Here is a 19,893-nt window from a genome sequence, read left to right on the forward strand (position 1 = left end):
GTTTGTTATCCTTACCAATTGATATATGGAATGCACATTTAATATCTGGTACTTTGAATTCCATGCTTCGATTACAGTGGGAAACTGGCACAATTTTTTCTTTAGGACATTTTTCTATGCTTTGTGCCTTCTGTGTCCCTGTAGTTTTCAATTGTGTTGAGGCGGATTCCATGGGGGTTATTTCTCTGTTTCCTGATTTAGTGTCAGAAACAGTTATTCTTTCAAGTAATTTGGCGACTTCATCCTTGCTTAGCTGACCAGACATAACGATTGTCATAACTGTCAGACATAATTGTTTCCAAGTCTACAAATATGTGTCCACGATGATAATTTGTGGCAGATTTGGGACATAATGGGGCTTGATATTGCTCACAAAACATGTCTCTGTGGGTGAACCTTGCATTTGTCCACCGGTCGTTGGCGTTGTTGATATCGGACCACTTCATGGTTCTTGGTTCTGGACTCTTTTGATGTTCATCTCGGTATTTTTCACACATTGGTCTGTGACAAGGATTGCAGTAAAACTGACTGTCCTTCTTGCAGTCTTTGGTTCCACACACCAAATAGGGTTGGGTTGTGAGTGGTGTTTCGGATTTGGATAATGCCATCTAAATTTATTGATTAGAATCTATTTTTTTTTATGATTTGTGAAACAAAATACCAAATTTACAATTTTTTAAAAAATAAATTTCTACTTCTAAATATTTATTAAGCTCCACAAAATTAATTTTCCGTAAAGATAAAGTCAAATATCTGTTTATATTTATTAAAACTCACTGAGAAAAAAATATAATTAAGCCTTTAAAATGCTATCAAAAGCCGTGTGCCGTTTTTCTTCCCCTAATACTTTCAAAAATAAAAAAAAAAATTAAACTACGCATGACTTATCCCTGTTGTCAGGATTATAATGTCCTTTCAATCCTAAAATTACTTACAGTGTTGACTTGACCGTCCCGATTAAAAATACAATGTTTGAATAGAAATACAAGTAACACTCAAAAATAGAAGGAAGTGATCATAATTATCATGTATTACTAGTAGATCGCAACACTATTCAATTTATACAGCATATTTACCTGTTCCGTTGGTCAGCGTTTCACACAAAAGTTGCTTGTTAACATTCGAATCTAGGAAGATTTAAACGAGACTTACCGAGAAATATTTTCTGGACATGGGTAAGAATAGATATGTTATTCAAGTACCTACATGCCGTGTAGTATAAACTAAATATCTTTAAAATTTTAACTAAGACAGGCTTGAAAATGTTTAAATAGAAAGGGCATAATCTTCTTTTGGAATAAAATCTCTCTTATCAAACCTCTAGATTTTAAAGTTCCCCAATCATTAATTTCTTACCTCTTCTCAGCTACTTCATTTTCCGTAAAAGTCAAATGTTTCTGTTAATCAATGTAAAACATTCCATTTTTTCTTGTTTGAAAGAAATTTTTAAACAAAAAGACATCACTTTGTATATTTGTGATAATTAAAATCTTATCATTTTCAATTTACGCTTAATCGTCAGTTTACGCCTTTTCATGTCCCATCTTTTCAAAAAAAAGGAAATCGTATAGCCTTTCAGCTTTGTGGGATATATACAGGCATTGTCTAAGTTTATAAAGGTCATTATGTTATTACAGTCAGCAATTATACCTCACACTACCCATGAAAGAACTTTTAATACTAGTATTAACTCCACTTAACTTTTGTGGTCGAGTGAACTTTATAAATGACCGGATTAAACATTCGAAGTACCGTACACTGCTTTGCATCCATGATTGTAAAAACCACGGTGTGTATTTTAACATGAAAATGACTGAGATTTAGTTGAAACTGAAATAAGGGTGGCGAGTTACATTTACAACCTCAACGCATTAGTTATCAAAAAACGTAAATTTGAAAAAAAAAATAATATCCGAATATTTGTTAACGGCAGCAGATCGTGATGCGCTATCGAATACTGTAGTACTAGAAAGATCTTTTGAATCAATGGCGAACCTTGAGCAAAACCATTTTGCCTCTTTGTCTGGATTGCTGAAAAATTCATTAGTTTCGAAAGTAGAGTAATTCTAACAGTCAACCAAAATTTGAATGTCAGATGTTGAGTTAAACGTTTAAAGATGAGATAATATTCATTTATTATGATATGTTTAAGATCACAACAATGGATGAACGGCCATCTTTGAAAAATTATTTACGAGCGGCACGAATTTGCATCATTCTATACAAAAGTTTCAAAGGTTGTTCATGCAAGAGTTGTTCTTTGGTGTATGTGGAGAAATTCGATTTATTCAATACACTGTTTCATCATTTAATCAATTAGAATTGATGAAGCACATCTCAACTCTTTAGAGACATGTATCTATTGATTGGGAAACTGGTATGCATCGTTTCGATGCTTTTAATATATCTTTTAAATTATGATATTTTAAATGCAATTATTATCATATATATTTAAACTTTTTTATATATCTTAATATAAACCTTAATATAAAAATACAGAATGCAGACCTGGAAAATAATCTAAACTTTATTCAATAAATATTTACGATAGTATAAATATATCCAAAATATCACAGGCTCATAACTACTGTACAAGACAAAGAATCGTACGTTTAAATCTAAATCAAGTCACTTGGAGTTATTTCCCTTTGATCCTATCATAACCTCCCTGACTAAAGAGTTATATAATATTTTTATTCCCGTACAGCAGCCATTACGAAGATAAAAAAAAACCCACTAAAGCTCTTGACAGTTATGAATGAAATGGTCTATAACGAACTAAATCAGACGAAAATGACGAGAGAAAATATCACAGACAATAACATGGAGGTCTATAGTATATAATTGGTTTTATAATCTATCACAGAATTACTTTTCCTTCAGTAAAAACGTTTTTCTTAGCACAAATTTAAGCATTCACAATTTTGTCTAGTACATTATATTTTTCTATCATTCTATTTTTATATTTCCAATTGATAGAATTACCGATACGACTCTTACAATTCTTATCTCTAGTCATCGAAAGAAAAAAAATATTTCGAAAATTTGTTCGTCTCTTGTGCACTTTTGCTTGTAGTGAAGGTCCTCATACTATGACAACGTCATCAGAAGTGTGATGAAAACGCAATAGTTCTATGATTTGGCAGCACTGACAGTCTACAGTTCCAAAAGGTTATTTCATATACCAAGTTCTATCATTTCCTAGGTCGTTCAGGTATCTATCAATATCTACTTGGTTACGGTCGTTGCTATGTCTTTGAGCAAGTCGATATATGACGTCGTATGGTAGACCCATCCTGGCGTTTTCATTGTATTTAGTCGTTTGGTCCACAATCAATTCGAAAGGCAAAACCCCTAGAGGATATGAAAAAATATTTTGATTTTAATTTTTAATTATTTCATTATTTCTTTGTTTTTGCCAAGTATATATTTGTAAAATCATTTATGAAATAACATTTGAAAATCAATATTTTTTACGAAGCTTTGTTGAATTTTTCACTGTCATCATGCCGATACATTAATGTCTTTCAATTGTAAAAAGAAAAACCATTACCGCGTATGTCTATAGAACATTTATCTACATACCACTTGACCGGTAGCGCGTTTCGTTCACTCTGTACAATTGCCCCGCCAGCTGGATGAGTTTTGACTCCCAAGAGTCGCCCCTGGCATTGGACTCAAGTCCTTGTTTCAAGAACTGCAACCAGTGGGAAGTGCATCAATATACAAGAGTTAATTGCAGTCATAAAAAAAAGTTGAATTTATGAACATAAAAGTCTTCGGTGAATTTCTGTACTTATCCTTTATTCTTTTTTTAAATATTGATGGTAATGTTGGATTATCAATGGTGATCATATGCACAGTTTAGTAATCTATTAAGATGAATATAGTTCATGTTATATCACCAATTAATCTTCTTTGAAACGACATTAAAAATAGAAGGGATAAAAGAAGAAAGTTTGAATTAAGAGGCAAGTGGAGACATTAATAAATGGAAATTTAACTTCCAAATATTTAAAAAAAATATTCGTGTACGGTAATAAAGTTTCTAGAAAAAACGAAACCAACGGCATTTGCTAGCATAAAATGAAGAAACAATCAATGAAACAACCTCCAAAAAGGTCTAAAGGCTTACCTTGCCTTACAAAGGCTGAAACATGGATAGATGATCAAAGTATAAAGTAGCGAAGACATGTTAACCTCCCAACCATAGGGGTAAAATTTGAAACAAGACAGGACAAACAACAAAACACAGACCTCCAGAATGTAGGGTACGTGCCACAAGAACCAAAACAACCAAACATGTGCAGAAGAAAGAACATATATAGCAATGGAGTAATGAGATACAGACAACGAGACGAGATTACTGAATGGATACCAGACATTGACTCTGTGAGGCAGTTTCGAAGAACAAACAGACCAGGTTTATCAACAAGACGCAACATAATGTCAGCAATGTGACAGACAAGCTTTGTAACATCGTCTTGACTACGAAAAAGACCATCCATCAAAGATCAGTATAGTAATGGCTACGAAGCTTTCTGTTCACATTTTGACACTTTTGCATACCTGGGCCGGTCGGTTTGTCTTTCTGACTGAATCTCGGGGTCAGTGTGTATTAAAGACTGTAATCTAGAGTCATTTTCTAGTGTGATGAGACAAAGGAGCAGGATGTACAGATCTCTAGGACTAGCCTTGGCTAGTTCTGACTACCTTATTGCTGAATTCTAACTCATTGATCTCATCCTGGACAGTAGATATGCGATGATTAATGTCCTTCTGGTTTTGTCGATTTTTACTGGTCTGCGGAGACAGAAGACATGAGGATATACAACTTAATGACTAAAACAAGCTTTTACATGACATGACGTTTATGTACCTGATTATTTTGCTCTAAATTTTTTATTTCGTCCTCGATATCCTGGATTTTTCGCCAGATATCATTGCTGGGGCCCGACTGACCGCCAAACCGAGGGCTGTTAGAGTAACTCATGTTCTTTCTGGGCGATAGTGGAGAACTCTGTAGAAGTTTTAAACAGCTTTCATTTTCTACTCTGAAGTCTACTGCTAGATTTTCTACTTCTACACATGAGTATCACTTTCATTTTAACAATACCTTTTTATTAATACCACGAAATATAAAAAGGAAAAATCTCATTTAAGATAGAGCCATGCTTTCACGGTTTAAATCTGATTTACTTTGGAATTCGTTTTTTATTAATTTTGCAAATTAAAAAGGTAAAAACAACAAAAACACTTATATGATGCAAGAAAGGGGAAGTGGTATATTCCTTCTGGATTTTTTCTTTCTATGTAATTGTAAGATAAATTGTTTTGCATGTAATTTTTGTTTTCATTTGAATGTTCGGAACATGTTTCTGCGTTGAAGTGTATTATAAAAGTACATTAACACGTTATTTTTTATATAGGAAGGAAGAAGTGCATGTGAATATATTGATATATTTAAGTGCATGTAAATATACAGGTATTGTAGATTTATTGCACTATTAAGTATTTACAAAGTTTACCGAGAAATGTCCAAAACAGTGCATCGCAAAGAATAAGTAAAAATTTCAAGACACTATTAAAACCTATACTATTATGTTAAAAATGATTAGTTGGGAAACATTACTTTGCATACCAATAAAGTAAAAAAAATTTTGTACACTTTATGATTTTGAGATTTAAGAAAAATTGATATAGACATTCAATTTGTAAATTTTCCACACAAAAAAAAAACGCATTACAATTTCTATTCAAAATCTTTCAAAAATCAATCGGTTTTCAAAATTATCAAGCCGAAATTAAATATGTTTATGATCAAAAGTTTACATGTTCAACAATTTGATCTTGTCATACGTAGTTTTATTTAAGTTTGGCTGTTGATTTTTTTAAGCTATGTGCTTTTGAAATAAATTGTACGAAAATAAGTGTGAAAAGGTAAATATAGTACATGTATTGTGTTTTTCGTACGTAAGCTATGAAACTGACAGAATATTTTAAAAGAATGGCTCTACCTTCTCCTCATTGCTTCAGTTTAGCTATCTACATGTATTTTATAAAAACTGTTTCTTAAAAGAAATTACTTGTGCCCTTTAGTGCAAAATCTTAAAATACAGATTAACTTTTAAAAACTTTAAAAACAAATTTACTTTTAAGAGAGTTGAAAATTATTTTTTTTTAAATTGCATGCAAAAACAAAAAATCACAAAAAACAACTTCCCACATTTTCCTCGTGCATTAAGAAAACCTACCTGTCCATATTGATTAGCTGGTGGAGGGGAGGAGTACCGGGGGGATTCCCTGGCCCGGGGCCAGGATTCCACGGGTTGAGGGTACTGTTTTGCGTATTCTAAGGGTCGTTTGTTGTACGTGATCTCGAGGCCTGTTTTGGCGGGCTGCACTCGCTCCAGGAAGTCCACAAACCGGCGCCAACTACGTTTGAAAAAAGGCAAGTCAAAGTGAAACCATATAAAGTTGAGAGGGGGGGGGGCTTTATTTTTTCGTGAATTTACAATTTTTCAAAAAGTTCGTCGTTTTTATGCTATTTTGTTGGTTTTTTATATAAACAAAATAAAACTCTCGAAACTCAGAAATTTGGCCTATGCAAATATTTCGAATGTCACAGCAATGAGACTTGGTAGTACTAAAATAAACTTTCAACTATCTCTCACTTTACAAGATATGACACTCATTCTTCGCTTTATTTTCCTTCATTATATAAACCAGCACGCATACTTGTATTTGCCGTCTCGGTTTGCGTCTGTCATTTTCGCCAGAATATCGTCGATCAGATTTTCAGACAACTGGATTTTATTGTCAAACAGGACGTTCTTAATCTGAAGTTTAAAAAAGATGTTTGCAAGAATATAACTCATTCAGAGTGTACCATTCTTTTTTGTTTTAACATAAGAAAACAAAATATAACGCAATTGCTTCTTTGTTCCCAAATCTGTATTAGGTATACTTGTGTTCAAACACAATTCCAGTCATCTGTTAACAATATTTGGTATCTCAGATATTTAATTGTTTGACCAAAAAAAAAATTCAATTTTTCCCGAGGGGTAAAAACAATCAACCCATTTGAACCTTTCTTCTGCAAAATATTGTAGACTAATAATTAAGCTTCATGCTAAAATAACTGTCAAATACTGACAAAAACAGGACGTGGCGAGATGACACGGAGGTCATTTACCTCATTGGCTGACAGCATCTCTGTTCGTTCGTTATCATAAAACTGGAAAGTTCTAGTTAGAGCCTCGATGTCGATTTTACTAGTTCCCAGTTGCTGTGCTGTTTTCTGGAGAAGCAGCGCCGTTTCCTTCTCTCTTGGGATTGAGATGTTTTTGACACCACTAAAATGAGCAGATCATGTGTAAATTTGAGGTATTCAATAAAAGGAAAAAGTACTTGTGTGTAAAAATCGAAAATAGCAAAACTGAAGTTGCAAGTTGATGATATCTAAAAACATGCATTAGCACACATTAGAATATATATATTTATATCTGACATGTGCTTTTAACAATGACAATGAACATCTACAAAGTAGTTCATAAATCACTCTGTTAATGATGTGGTTTATTGATGATTCATAACAATCATATTAAAGTTAATGATCCACACCAAAATATGCCCCACACCAGTTAGTGGAAATCTTTTAAGAATTGAAACTGTAGTATAAATGGTCAGAAGAGAAGATGATTATACAAGATATCAAGTGTTGAAATCTGTTTTTTATAAACTAAAAAGATAAGGAGTTTCTGCATTCAGACAAGTTAATTGATAATGCAAACCTGGAAATATAGTGACGTCAAAAATTCATTTGGAAGATATCCTCTTTGGTCATTTTGAACACATCATTTTTTCTTTTAGTTATCTTTCTTCTTTTTAATTTACAGAAGATCTTTTTTCTACAAGCCATCTCTCTATTATTTGAATATCATATTTTACCTTCCCAAAACTACATTCTTCAAACCATCTTCAATTCCAAATACATCTTGACTTTTTTAAAATGCCGATCAAGTAACTAAGTTTTTTTTTTCAAAATGACTTTACAAAGAGAGATTGTTCAAAGTGCTGAGATGACAAAAGAAATGTCCACAAGGTCATGCAGAAGATTACCCAGAATTCTAAGCAGTACAAGTAACTTACTGGGCCCCTCCTGGCTGGTAATACTGATGGCGACTAGTGTCAGTCGGGCTACAACCATACAAAGCCTGTTGTTAGCGCCACCAATTCACACATTCAGTAACACAGTAACATGTTCGACTGTTTAATTACACATACATGCTGTAAATTCCTTATTAAACGCGAGGAATTAACATCCGCGTAAAATCGCGAGAAGCACATCTCGCAGATTTAAAAATCTCGCTTTAATTTTTCGGAGAGATGTAAACTATTAGGGATAATGATAAAAATAATTGTGTTTGCGATTTGATGCATATCGATAGAATCGCGAAATTAAGTACTCGCGTAAAATAAGGAATCTACAGTAATGCACATTGGCAAATCAAGTAAATCAAAACCAACTGTAGTCACTTGTGAGTGCGGTTTTTTTTAAAGTGTTTTTCTTCGTATTGCTTGTTGTCTTAAATATTTAAATTCCGATGTTAATTTTAAGAGACATCAATATTGGTTTTGACACTAAATTTGTGTTTACATAGTTATAAAGTTAAACAAAAAAGCAGCGATTATTGACAACAGCCCATAACTATAAACCATGCACACTTTTGCGGCCAATTTGGTAAACTTTAAACCTTTTTCGGAAAAAAATGTAATTATTATCTTAATATTTTAAATAATATTCAAGTCAAAACTTCTATTAAAGGGATCACTGAATTACTCATAAACCACAATATGCTTTGAACTAGCGCTGACTTTATCTGTAACGTTTCAAAATATCGTTCCAAAGTAACGCTTTATTCAGATAACTTATGATTTAATAATTGAAGTGCACGATTTATTGGCGTTATATGAGAAGGTTGGCTTGCAGTTTTCGCAGTCTAATGATCGAAGTTTTAACAATTACTCGTCAATTTGTCAATCTGATGTGACAATATTACATAATCCCGATTGGATCTTGCTAGACTTTTACTCGTGTGCCCAACAAATTACACACATCAAAAGTTCTTTGCAGTTGATCTCCTTGATCCTAAATAGCTACTCGCCGTCAGTCTGCAAGCAAAGAGGCCAAAGCTACACAGATTAAAACGCATGCATTTAATAGATATATCAGTGACTCCCGCAATCCATGTTCGGGACAATATAAGCAATAATAGAGATCTTCTGCCTGTAGCTGTTAAAGCCTAGATAATTCTACTTCTCATCGACATGCAGGGAGGGGGTTGAGATGAAGGGTTAGGGTATATTTTAAGCTTACCCGTTCTGAGTCAGACGAATCGCCTCGTTTAGGAACGTGATGATATCCTCGTAGTTGACCATGTTCTGGACTTTGGGGACCACACACATGGCTGCTATCAGCCTCAGTGTGTCTTCACTTGGATCCGCCTGAGTACAGGTCAAATGGTTAATGATAATGCATATTTCATGAAGAAACAAATTGGGAAAGGTGGCAATCGCTCTTATAGATTTTTCATTGAACCTTTTTATGACTACAACATTTAAAAGAAGTACTCGAAATCAAAAAAGTTGTTGTTAACCGTCAGTACATAGCAAACACCCTTAAAAAAGTTTTAATTTATGTTTTAATTGATATTGGTAAATATATTATCTACATAACCCTTGTCTCCAATCGTACATTGGAAAATTACAAAAGAAAAGAGACCATTACTGGATGGTTGCCAAATGGATTAAAACCACAATCAATATTTCTATGCCACAATCTCCAACAACTTACCCTTTCTTGCCTAAGAATGTCTTTGACGTTCTCGAACTGACACAATCCGTTCAGCTGTCTGTCGATCCTGGACAGGAGGTGGTACGCTCCCTTCAGCCTTTCTGTGGTCACTCCCCGCATTTCCTCTGCGGTGGTATCCAGCAGCCTCTGTCGCTGGTCGCTCGTATACTTCACGGGATCGGACGGCAGGAAAGGTTCCGGGGGTAGCATTTGTAACATAGAGTCTTTGAATGACCGTTCCATTGTGGGGGCTCCTGTCTCGCTGTACGCTCTTCTATCACCGTTCTGGTACACGTCCGAGTAATTGTTATTGTTTTGATATGTGGGTTCGTACCGTTCACTGTGCGGTCGTCCTGTTTCGTACTGTTGCTTGTATTCGGTTACCGTGGATAGTTTGGGTTCAGGGTCCGCCCGTGGGATCCAGGCTTCTTTCTCGAAAACGGTGGATCTTTGGTTCTTGCCTCGGTTGGCCTCAATGGGAGGTAGATTGGGATAAGGGTTTAGAGATTTGGAGTCTGGTCTCGATCCTCGGTATGTCACTGGATTTGAATATGTGGGTTTTCCGTGCACTTCGGAAGAAAATTGGTCCTAAAAAATGGTCAAGATCTTTACACTAAACATCATTTAGTTTCTTCTGCAATGTTTCATTTTAAAGATTACAAAAGAAAGAAATAATAAGCTCCATATTGCTGCATCAAAAATTAATTATAAAATAAATTAGCTAACACACGCACACTCAAAAAGAAAATAAAAAGAATTTACTAATTCAAATAAATGAGTTGCATCAAATTGATGAATATTTAAAATAAAAATGCTTGATGGTTCAATAATACCATCTTTAATCATTCTTTTGTATCTTCAAATTGATGAATATTCAAAACTAAGATATTTGATGTCATGCAATTACCATCTTTTAAATATTCTTTTGTTTTTTTTATGAATACGTTTTTTTTTATAACTACGTGCATATTTCTTGTGAGGTTGTTGTGACGTTCTCATTAATTAATAGTTAATTTGTCTTTTGTTTGATGATCTGTTTTTAGCATATGTTAAAATAAACGAACATAGAAGCACAAAAGAGCAGAGCAGCAACACAACTTGCAAAACAAAACAAATCTAGGTCCAAGTCCGTGTTCTGAATACTGTTGAACTATTACAAAGATGAAACGTTGCCATGTTTATTAGGAAGTATCCATTGGAAATTTTCTTTGTGAAATAAATGGAAATGTTAAATAGATACAGAATAAGTCTCTAGAGGTTCTTAATTAACGGAACGTGTGGATGTAATCAATGGAAAACAAAATGTTGGTGAATCTACGCATTTTAAGCGGTGAAAGTTGACTACAGCTGTACATGTACTTACCAATGTCACAATTTTTGGAAGCCCCGTGTAATTCTAAAACACAGACAACCATGAGCAAGACCCATTCGCTCCCAAACATTATTTTGTTGCGTGCAATAAGGTGGTAGTGACAAATGCATGTATAGCATATACGTTTATATATGGGTATAAAAATTTTGATAGGGTCTTCTTTTACTTAGTAGAATTGATACTACAGTATGTTCTATGTGTGTTGCATATGTCAATGAAATGGAATGAAAGTACATCTACTAGACGCTACTATCAATAGCGACCGCGATCTGGCGCCTATTAGTAAAAAGAAATTCACAAGATTTAACAACTACCTACAGAATTAAACAAGGGAATAGCAAGGTTAGAATTGATTTTTTTTTTTGCTAGGGGGTTAGTTTCATTTTTTTTAAATGGCTACCTTTTTCAAACGCCTGCAAGCAACTTTGTCTTTTTAAGAATTTGAAAAAAAGGTATGAAACACTGATGGAATCCCTTGATAAACATTCCAAAGAATAGTGCCAGTTGCCTTGAAACAAGCCATATACTTATACAAGACCAAACATATCAACAATAGTTTAATGCCAGGGCTCATGTGATCTACATTTATAGGTAAACTGACAAGTTCAATTGACCCCCTTAGACAGTGCTACTTTGTAACATTAATCTACTGTATGAAAAATGTTAATTTTGGGTAATAAATAAAGATTTTGATTCTTTGTAACAAATATACAGGGGTTTTTTCTTTGTAACTTTTATCTAGGGTATAAAAAAAGTTAAATCTACTGTATAAAAATGTTAATTCTTTGTAATATATTTTAAGATGTTTATTCTTCGTACTATTGATCTACTGTATAAAAATGTTGAATTCTGTGTAACAAACAAAAAGAATCCTTTTCTTTGTAACTTTGATCTACCGTTTAAAAATGTTAAATCCACTGTATAAAAATGCTGAACCTTTAAGTGACAACCAACCAACGACCCCTTAACCCCCACCCTGCCCCCAAATTTCCTACTTCTATCCCCTCGAATTTCCATCCAATATTTATCATTAATTAACAGGATCCACACACAAAAGCAGCCATTAGTGCAGTAAGTATACATGGATATGCGTGTGCGCGTTTACAATGACGTATAAACATGTGATTACGTATACATATCCTACCTCATCGTTAGAGACGTCATGCTGAGAAGAAATGACGGGTGATGATGAATCAAGAGATGATGACAAACGACAAGAGGAGAAAGAAAAGAGACTTAGACCCTTCTATTACAAACAATTATAATTTGCTGAAGCATATGCATGTGAATATGCAAGTGTTAATCTTTAATAAATTAAACAAAAGGTCAGCGCTGATGAAGGACAACTGTTTTACTCATGCAAGTACATAAAATAAAGGAACATGTAAAGATTTGAACATCAACTGTTGCCAGTTGGTGAAGACAAGATAGCAATGAGGACTGTATATTTTTAGTCTTGTTCAGTTTTCATAAACAGGAAAGGTGAAATCTACACAGATTTAGGGTTTTCTTTTCTTTTCTTTTTTAGATTTCTCAGTAACTCCTTTTATTTGTTTACCTGTTGAGCGCTGTAATATCCTTTGACTTTTTCGTTCAAAACTCTCGGATTCACCTGATTTGGTTTGATTGTAACTCCGTCTAGATTGTGAATTCGTGGTCCGGTGTACAAGGTGTCGTCTTGTGGTCTAAAACAATAATAATATATCCTTTAATGAAAAAAACACAGAGAGAAAAATCTGTCCTCAAAGAATCAAATATGGCGACTGTCAACAAAGAGATCAGTTGCCAAGAAGTCGAAATATCGAATGAATGGTTACAGAAGGAATGCTAGTGTAATTAAGGTTTTAAGATTTTTAAATATATACGTTTAAAAGCTTTTTTTCCCCTTAGAGTTGGACTTGATATTCAGGTTAATAGCCTCTTAATCTGTAGGTTTTGGTCAAGCGAAGGCCATATTGTGTTAAGTGTTTTTCGAGCTTTTCATGCCTGGTTTTGTATGTTATTTCAATATTGAGCTCTACTAATCCAGTTCACGATAAACCAAAACTACAACCTGTAATAACTTCGACAATGCACTCTTGTGCATGTGTGTATGTTTTAAAAAAAAACATTTTTAATTTAAGTTGAGCATGAAAAATACCCCCCTTAAACTTCTTCATAGTCTCTCATGATCATGTGAAGATTGAATGTGTCTGAGATTCTTGGGTACAGAAGAACGAGGACAGGAATTAGGGGTGACTAGCGTAGGTTTATTAAAGATTGCTGATATAACACTGGAAAGGAGCACTTATGATGCATGCATAAAGAGAGACATGAAAGGGACGAGAAAGGGATATACGAGTATATTGAAGGTGTAAGGAAAGGTTGTTTAAGACTTGTTTACCAAATGGTTGAAGAGGATAATCATAGGTAGCGGAAAGAAAGGTGTACAATATGTATAGAAAACTGAGAAGAAGGGGGCACTTGAAAGGGTGCATGTAGAAAGGCAGTAAACATAGTTATACGTAGCAAAGGAAATTGGAAAGGATGAATATGTATAAAGCAAAGAATAAGAAGGAAAAACACTTATACAGTGTAAAAGGATGAAAAAGGGAACACATTAATAGCCAAGGCATTGACGTTGGAGGGGAACACATGTACAGCCAAGGGGTTAGAGTTTACTTATGCGTATTCATGGTAAGGGGTACAAATGCATGTTAAGCATGTGGTATGGGACAGGGTTTATATGTTCATGCAGAGGGGATTAAGTAATAGAAAACACAGGTATAGGCTAATAGAAGGAATAGATATATTATGTGCATGCATTGGTCGTGGAGGAAATTGGTACTGTATATATACATAATGTATAATTGTATATAGGATGTATAGGGTTTGGATGAATAAAAGTATATCGAATGTCAGGAGTTGGGAAGGGGCTGAAAAGAAGTCCAAATTCCGTTGGGCCTAACATAGTTCTCACCTGTGTGACTGTAGGCTCTCTATGACGTGGACGGGCTTACTACCTATGATTTTGTAGGATATATTGGGCGTGTCGTTGGTTCCAAAGGGCGCCGTCAGTGTGGTGATGTTGTTGGAGTGCATAAAGTCGTACTCCTGGCGCTCGCTCTACAGGAGAAATAAAAACCATCAATGTTTATATTATATAGATATTTATTTTTGATGCTTATTCTGTAGAGGAAAGAAAAAGCAGTAATGTAAATACTGTAGAGATATCATTTATCTATCTATATAAGTCGTTTTCCTGCTGCTTTCATTGTAGAGGGGAAAACCCACTAATAGTAAGCTATAGAGATATAGCTTATGTACTAGTATCTATATAACTCGTATTCCTGATGCTTATTCTGTAAAACAAAACACCTTCGATGCAATTACCTAAGAGATATTACTTATCTATTTAAAGAAAAAGAAGTCATTCTTCGGACATTATGGTAGGGGTGTGGTCAAATCCAATAAAGCCCGTTGGGCTTTATGATAGATTAGATTACACCCCAACCTAAATAATCACCTCATAATATTCAAAGAATGATTCTTATTACTTTTATTAAATAATTCCCATAAACTGTTTGATTTAATATTTAATTATTGACACATTATTGTCTTTTGGTATATATGCAAACCCCGCTTGGGCCCCAACAGTGCGTCATTGGCGTCACTGATGAAATGTATTGAACTATACGTTACAAAAAATTGATTCTAAGTGTTATCACAGAAAAAGACATTTGAAAATGTAAATATTTCTACATAAAGCACAAATATTGCAATTACTCTCCAATTAACATATACCTGCCTGCTAATAGTAAAAGACTGGATATATATAAAGCAGATATAAAGCAATATACTATATTCTTATAGTTCAGACATATTGCATTTACATAGACGCATAGAACTTCTCTCAAAATAGAAACTGGACCCCAAAAAGCAGCAGAGTATACACACATCTGCACAAGTGAAATCATTTACACAACATCTACTTGTAAGTATAAAATTCGTCCCAGATAATTTGGCCGACAGAAATTGAACATTACAACGCATGAAAAAAAAATCTGTTTTCATTATATTTTCTTCAGAAAAAGCTGCTACGGGTGTATTGTTAATCTTTTATTAAAATCAATTCATTAGCAGCTTTGAATAACATTTTGATGGTATATATTTGATATTGAAACCGACATTTAAATCTGTTATGAAAAAAAACTTCCAAGAGAAAATATGTAGGGGGAATTTTAAATATTAGTTTTTCTAACCTATAATCATGTCATCAACCTACAACTAATTTGACCGGGGTTAAATCGACATACAATAGATGATAGATCTAGAAAATAACAGAGATATCTCACACTGGCTGAGGGGCAAGTTAGCAAATTCTTCCTTCATTTCATTAAAATGAAAATGATACTGAGTGTGTTAGAGAGAGATAGAGATATAAAAAATATCTTCAATCAATACTAACCCAATCTATCCTATAACAAAGATTATAATGATTTCTCCTAATTTTACCGTTACACCTCCCATTTTCCTATTGTGTTGAGTTGTGTACTTCATATTGAGCTTGAACAAAAGTGAATGGTGATTTCCATTCAATATGAATCAAGCATTACATATAATGCTAATTCATTTTTAATGGTAGCCTCACCATAGCGACCCCGACTATTATGAACAAAAATAAATGCAGGCAATGTTGAATAAGATGTTTGGTTTTCAATATGTCGTAAATTACTTTTTTCTGAGTGTTGTGCGAACAAGGTATTGCAACTGGTGAAAAGTTTTCGAACTCGTCAGCCAGAAAACACTCGATATTGAATGCCATTGATCTATGGGTGCCTAACCTCGAGAATATTCGTGTGTTGTTTTTTTTTTTTTTTTACTTTTTTTTATACAATGTAAAAGTGGTTTAAATTTTGTCCTATGCTGATCTAATCGATAACACGTCGTTTTGAACACTTTAATAGATCAAATTTGTTCACATGTCTATCGCGATAGCAAAAAGCCCGCCGTTGATAATACGTGTTAAAAATAGTTATTAAATTCAAATTCAGAAATCTTTGGGAGATCGTACCCTATGTCGCCGTATAGACCTTGATTGCTTTCTATTTGCAGAAACCTGGGTCCTTGTTATATATGCCAAACCTGTAATAATGTATATCAATTTTTGTATCAAAGTCCTTCTAAATATAAAACATAATTGCTCGGTAGTTATTGATAGATCGTGAACATCTGAACTTTTCCCTATGGCAGGTTGATAATTGGGCTATTAGTACACCCATAATTCCTTGTTACTTGAAGACATACAAAGATAAGACCATTCCCTTTGCCTGTTTTTGAATGAATTTGTTTTTAAATTTCCCACCTGCACCCAAAATGATAAGACAAATAGATCAGTTTGAACACAACCCCTGACCCATTTGTATTTGAAGGCGTTGCCATTGGCAGTTGATCGAAAATAAGTGCTGAATTGTCATATTGAGTACACATGTACATGGAATGATTGATGTAAAATAGACGACTTTCAAACATTTCAAAAAATATCTAATCCTTCATATTTCAACCACTTCATGGTCAAGTAAAACCAACACTGTCCGAAGCTGGTTAGTCCATTTAAAAATCATCAATTTAAAGAATTTCGCACGTAATCACGAATAAGACATTCAATAAATCCTGTTAAAATGTTAAAAGGTATTAAATGTTGGTTTGTTTATAATTTGGTCAACATTAGATGAATACAAATTAGGAAGGTGAAGGTTTTCAGAGGTTCCTTTGAAATGAGAAGTGTTAGATTTTCTTTAGATTTGTCACTATTCTAATGACACATTTCTACCATGCTGATAAGTAGAAGTTGTTAGAAATAGCCAAGAAAGAGAAACTAATTTTAGTCCACCAGCTAGGAATAATTTATCGAGAGGGGTTTTTCAGTTTATAAGAGTGTTTGTTGTTGAAATTTTAAATCATTGAATATTTTTTTAGTGTTGAACATGAACATTGAACATGAGCATGAACATTGCTGTTCACAATAAAAAAAATATCAAGCTCTGTGGTCAAAAGTGTTTAACAAATGGTGAAAGCGTTTGTATTTCTTGGTGACTGAATAAGACCTTTCAGAAACAACTTTGTCTGTCTGTCAAAGATATCTGGCACCACTCAATCTGTTAATCTACAGTCATTAACCTTAATTTATAGGGGTTTTTTTCTCTGCATAAGTGTAGGATGAATATCACTTTTGATGTATTTTACATAATTAATGATCAATTTCAGCCGCAAGGGCCGAAAAAAACCGGCCAAAACACAACCATTATTTGGCCTGGTCGATAAAAGTTATCAGCATAGCAACGTTAAAGATGACTGTAAAGTTGGATTGATACGATAAGAGATATTGTTATTGTTAAAGTTTATATCCATATAAACTTTTAGCAGTTATATTGGTCAAACAATTGCCCGACATAGTGGTCGAACTAAGAGGAAGACTCCAAATATGTCCTTGTTGTGAAAACAGTGTTAAATCGTATTAATTTCAAGAACAATATTTGGACCCCAAAGAGCAAAGCAAACACGTTTAACAGGCTCTTGAAAGAAGAAGTATGTCAAAACGGCGAAGAGCAATAAACGAATTGTAAACAGAGAGATTTTACCAGCATAGTAACCAGCGAACCACAGTCATTTTTATTTTACAAATAATAGAATTCCATCGATCAGAAAGAGCTTATTTTCATTTAGATTTCTGTTTCGCTTTTAGACGTATATAACAGATCACCGGTTTAAAAAAAAAAGCATGCCATGAAAACATACAAGTAAACAATTAAGAATGCATTAGGACTACACATAGTCAACAACTAAAGGGTTTTATGGAATGAAAGAGAACAATGGAGAGGGATCGGGTATCAGAGGGTACGCCATGAAATGCAAAGGCTTTGAACAATAGTTGCAGTATAAAGACAATGAAGAAGAAGAATCCATAGTTCCATAATCATTCAAACGATATAGTTAGCAGTCTGTTTTACTAACAACTAAAAAAAACACACACAAAAAAAATCCATTCCTCCCCCATTAAAACATAATGGATAAGTTGATTGGTTACTTTTTTCATGCAGTTATTGCTAATAAGTTTACAAACGACGAGTCGCATGCGGAATAGAACTCACCAAACGCGCCTTTTCATCTAGGATATAATTCTGTAACATATATACGCTTAAAAAATTGCAGCATATGAATCATATCAATAAATATATTTAAAATGTCATGAAAATGTTTGAATTCTTTAAACATGGACCAAGAATTGGAGAAACCTGTCGCGCGGATCGATATCTCATTAGAAGTTAATAGAAACCAACCTTTTTCGTTTCATTTACTGACTTGGCGGGCGTTAGAGCTTTTTCCCCGGGGGTGGGCCAAGTCGCAGTGGAACCGAACTTGGTTTGACTTTTTTGGCCCGCGTCCTCCGGCCAAACCCATGCCATGGCGGCGAGATTCCAATCACTTACACAGCAAGAAACCCTCCTTTTTTCACAGAGCTTCTTCCTTGCCCAAAGACAGCCTCTAAGATTTAAATCCCTTTAAAAACAGTGCCAATAGCAACTACCTCAATCTGGGGATACACCGTTCTCTAATAGCATATTAGTACGGCGAGCAAATACAAATTGACAGCTCGATAAACAAGATCCCAGGTCGCTCAATTCCTTCTGAGGCCTTTGTCGGTTTGAAACGAAAGGAAGGCATCGACAGATATTTCAAAAACGACGTCTATATACTTTCTCAGATACTCCAGACCTATTCAATTCCATGGTGTTTAGATCGATGTTTTTTGGCAATTTGCTGGTATTGATCGGTAAATAGCCATACACATGCATCTTGAAGATGATCTGATTTCTTTGAATCGCAAAGAAATCGCCTTGAAAGACAGGGATTTGGAGCATAGGTTTGAAGAATAAGACAGGTACACTCAATAGAGAAAAGAGAAAGGTAGTTTAGGAAAGGCTTTTTGAAAATGCCATATGAACATTTGCCAAAACTAAAGGAAAGAATTTTCTGATGAATTTTAAATACATTATATAGCTTATTGTCTATTATCAATGACACCTTTAAATTTATTTCGGTTTCTAAGCATCTGAAATTTAAAAAAATATGTGTATACCTTGATGAATATTATCAAGGTTATGATTGCAATTTCTCTTTTTTCAAATTGTGACATTGTCCGCTGTTGTCCATGCATGACATTCCCAACCAACATTGTTTCAGTTTAACACTTCTGTAATCTATTAGTAAAAGACTCACTAGACCTCTTTATTCTAACATAATTTTTAATGCATAGATGTACTATTCATTTTACAGAGAGAGAGAGAGAGAGAGAGAGAGAGAGAGAGAGAGAGAGAGAGTGAGAGAGAGAGAGAGAGAGAGAGAGAGGGGGTGGCAGGCAGAGTTTGCTTTTCTTCTGAAATTATAAAATGATTATGATGGTTTAGAAAAGGACGGGTCCTGAAATATTCATAAGGAAACTCTTTTTATTGAAATCAAATCCCCATAATGTGTGTCCTTTTAAATCTATTTCACTTATATATTAGAAAAATTGCACTTTCATTGCGGCATCCACGATTTTTCATTGGCGTCATTATGAAGAATCCTCGACATTCAATGCAGTTTAAGCTATGGGGTTAAACCTATATAATACCATTTACCGACT

The 19,893-nt window shown here is 34.1% G+C and overlaps 1 protein-coding gene across 13 annotated transcripts in view; it reads right to left on the minus strand.

Annotated features, from left to right (window-relative positions):
- Positions 1-2,509: 2,509 nt before the first annotated feature.
- The window catches only part of LOC105317356 (uncharacterized), a 33,729-nt gene continuing 16,345 nt past the window's right edge, over positions 2,510-19,893 (minus strand). For 3 of the 13 annotated variants that reach the window (XM_011413969.4, XM_011413972.4, XM_011413982.4), the window contains 14 exons: positions 14,188-14,333; positions 12,787-12,913; positions 12,373-12,393; positions 11,220-11,252; positions 9,857-10,444; positions 9,380-9,507; positions 8,152-8,199; positions 7,196-7,355; positions 6,739-6,839; positions 6,255-6,435; positions 4,880-5,020; positions 4,714-4,803; positions 3,586-3,697; positions 2,510-3,354 (listed from right to left, as the gene is read on the minus strand). In XM_011413969.4, the coding sequence (XP_011412271.3) occupies positions 3,173-3,354; positions 3,586-3,697; positions 4,714-4,803; positions 4,880-5,020; positions 6,255-6,435; positions 6,739-6,839; positions 7,196-7,355; positions 8,152-8,199; positions 9,380-9,507; positions 9,857-10,444; positions 11,220-11,252; positions 12,373-12,393; positions 12,787-12,913; positions 14,188-14,333 (2,058 nt within the window). In that variant the 3' untranslated portion in view covers positions 2,510-3,172. Of the gene's footprint in view, positions 3,355-3,585; positions 3,698-4,713; positions 4,804-4,879; positions 5,021-6,254; positions 6,436-6,738; positions 6,840-7,195; positions 7,356-8,151; positions 8,200-9,379; positions 9,508-9,856; positions 10,445-11,219; positions 11,253-12,372; positions 12,394-12,786; positions 12,914-14,187; positions 14,334-18,358; positions 18,389-18,547; positions 18,953-19,893 lie in introns of those variants that run through there. The other 10 variants (XM_011413976.4, XM_011413978.4, XM_011413979.4 and 7 more) reach the window with 10 other exon arrangements.

This window comes from Magallana gigas, chromosome 7 (assembly GCF_963853765.1).
Source record: "Magallana gigas chromosome 7, xbMagGiga1.1, whole genome shotgun sequence".
Lineage (NCBI taxonomy): Eukaryota > Metazoa > Mollusca > Bivalvia > Ostreida > Ostreidae > Magallana > Magallana gigas.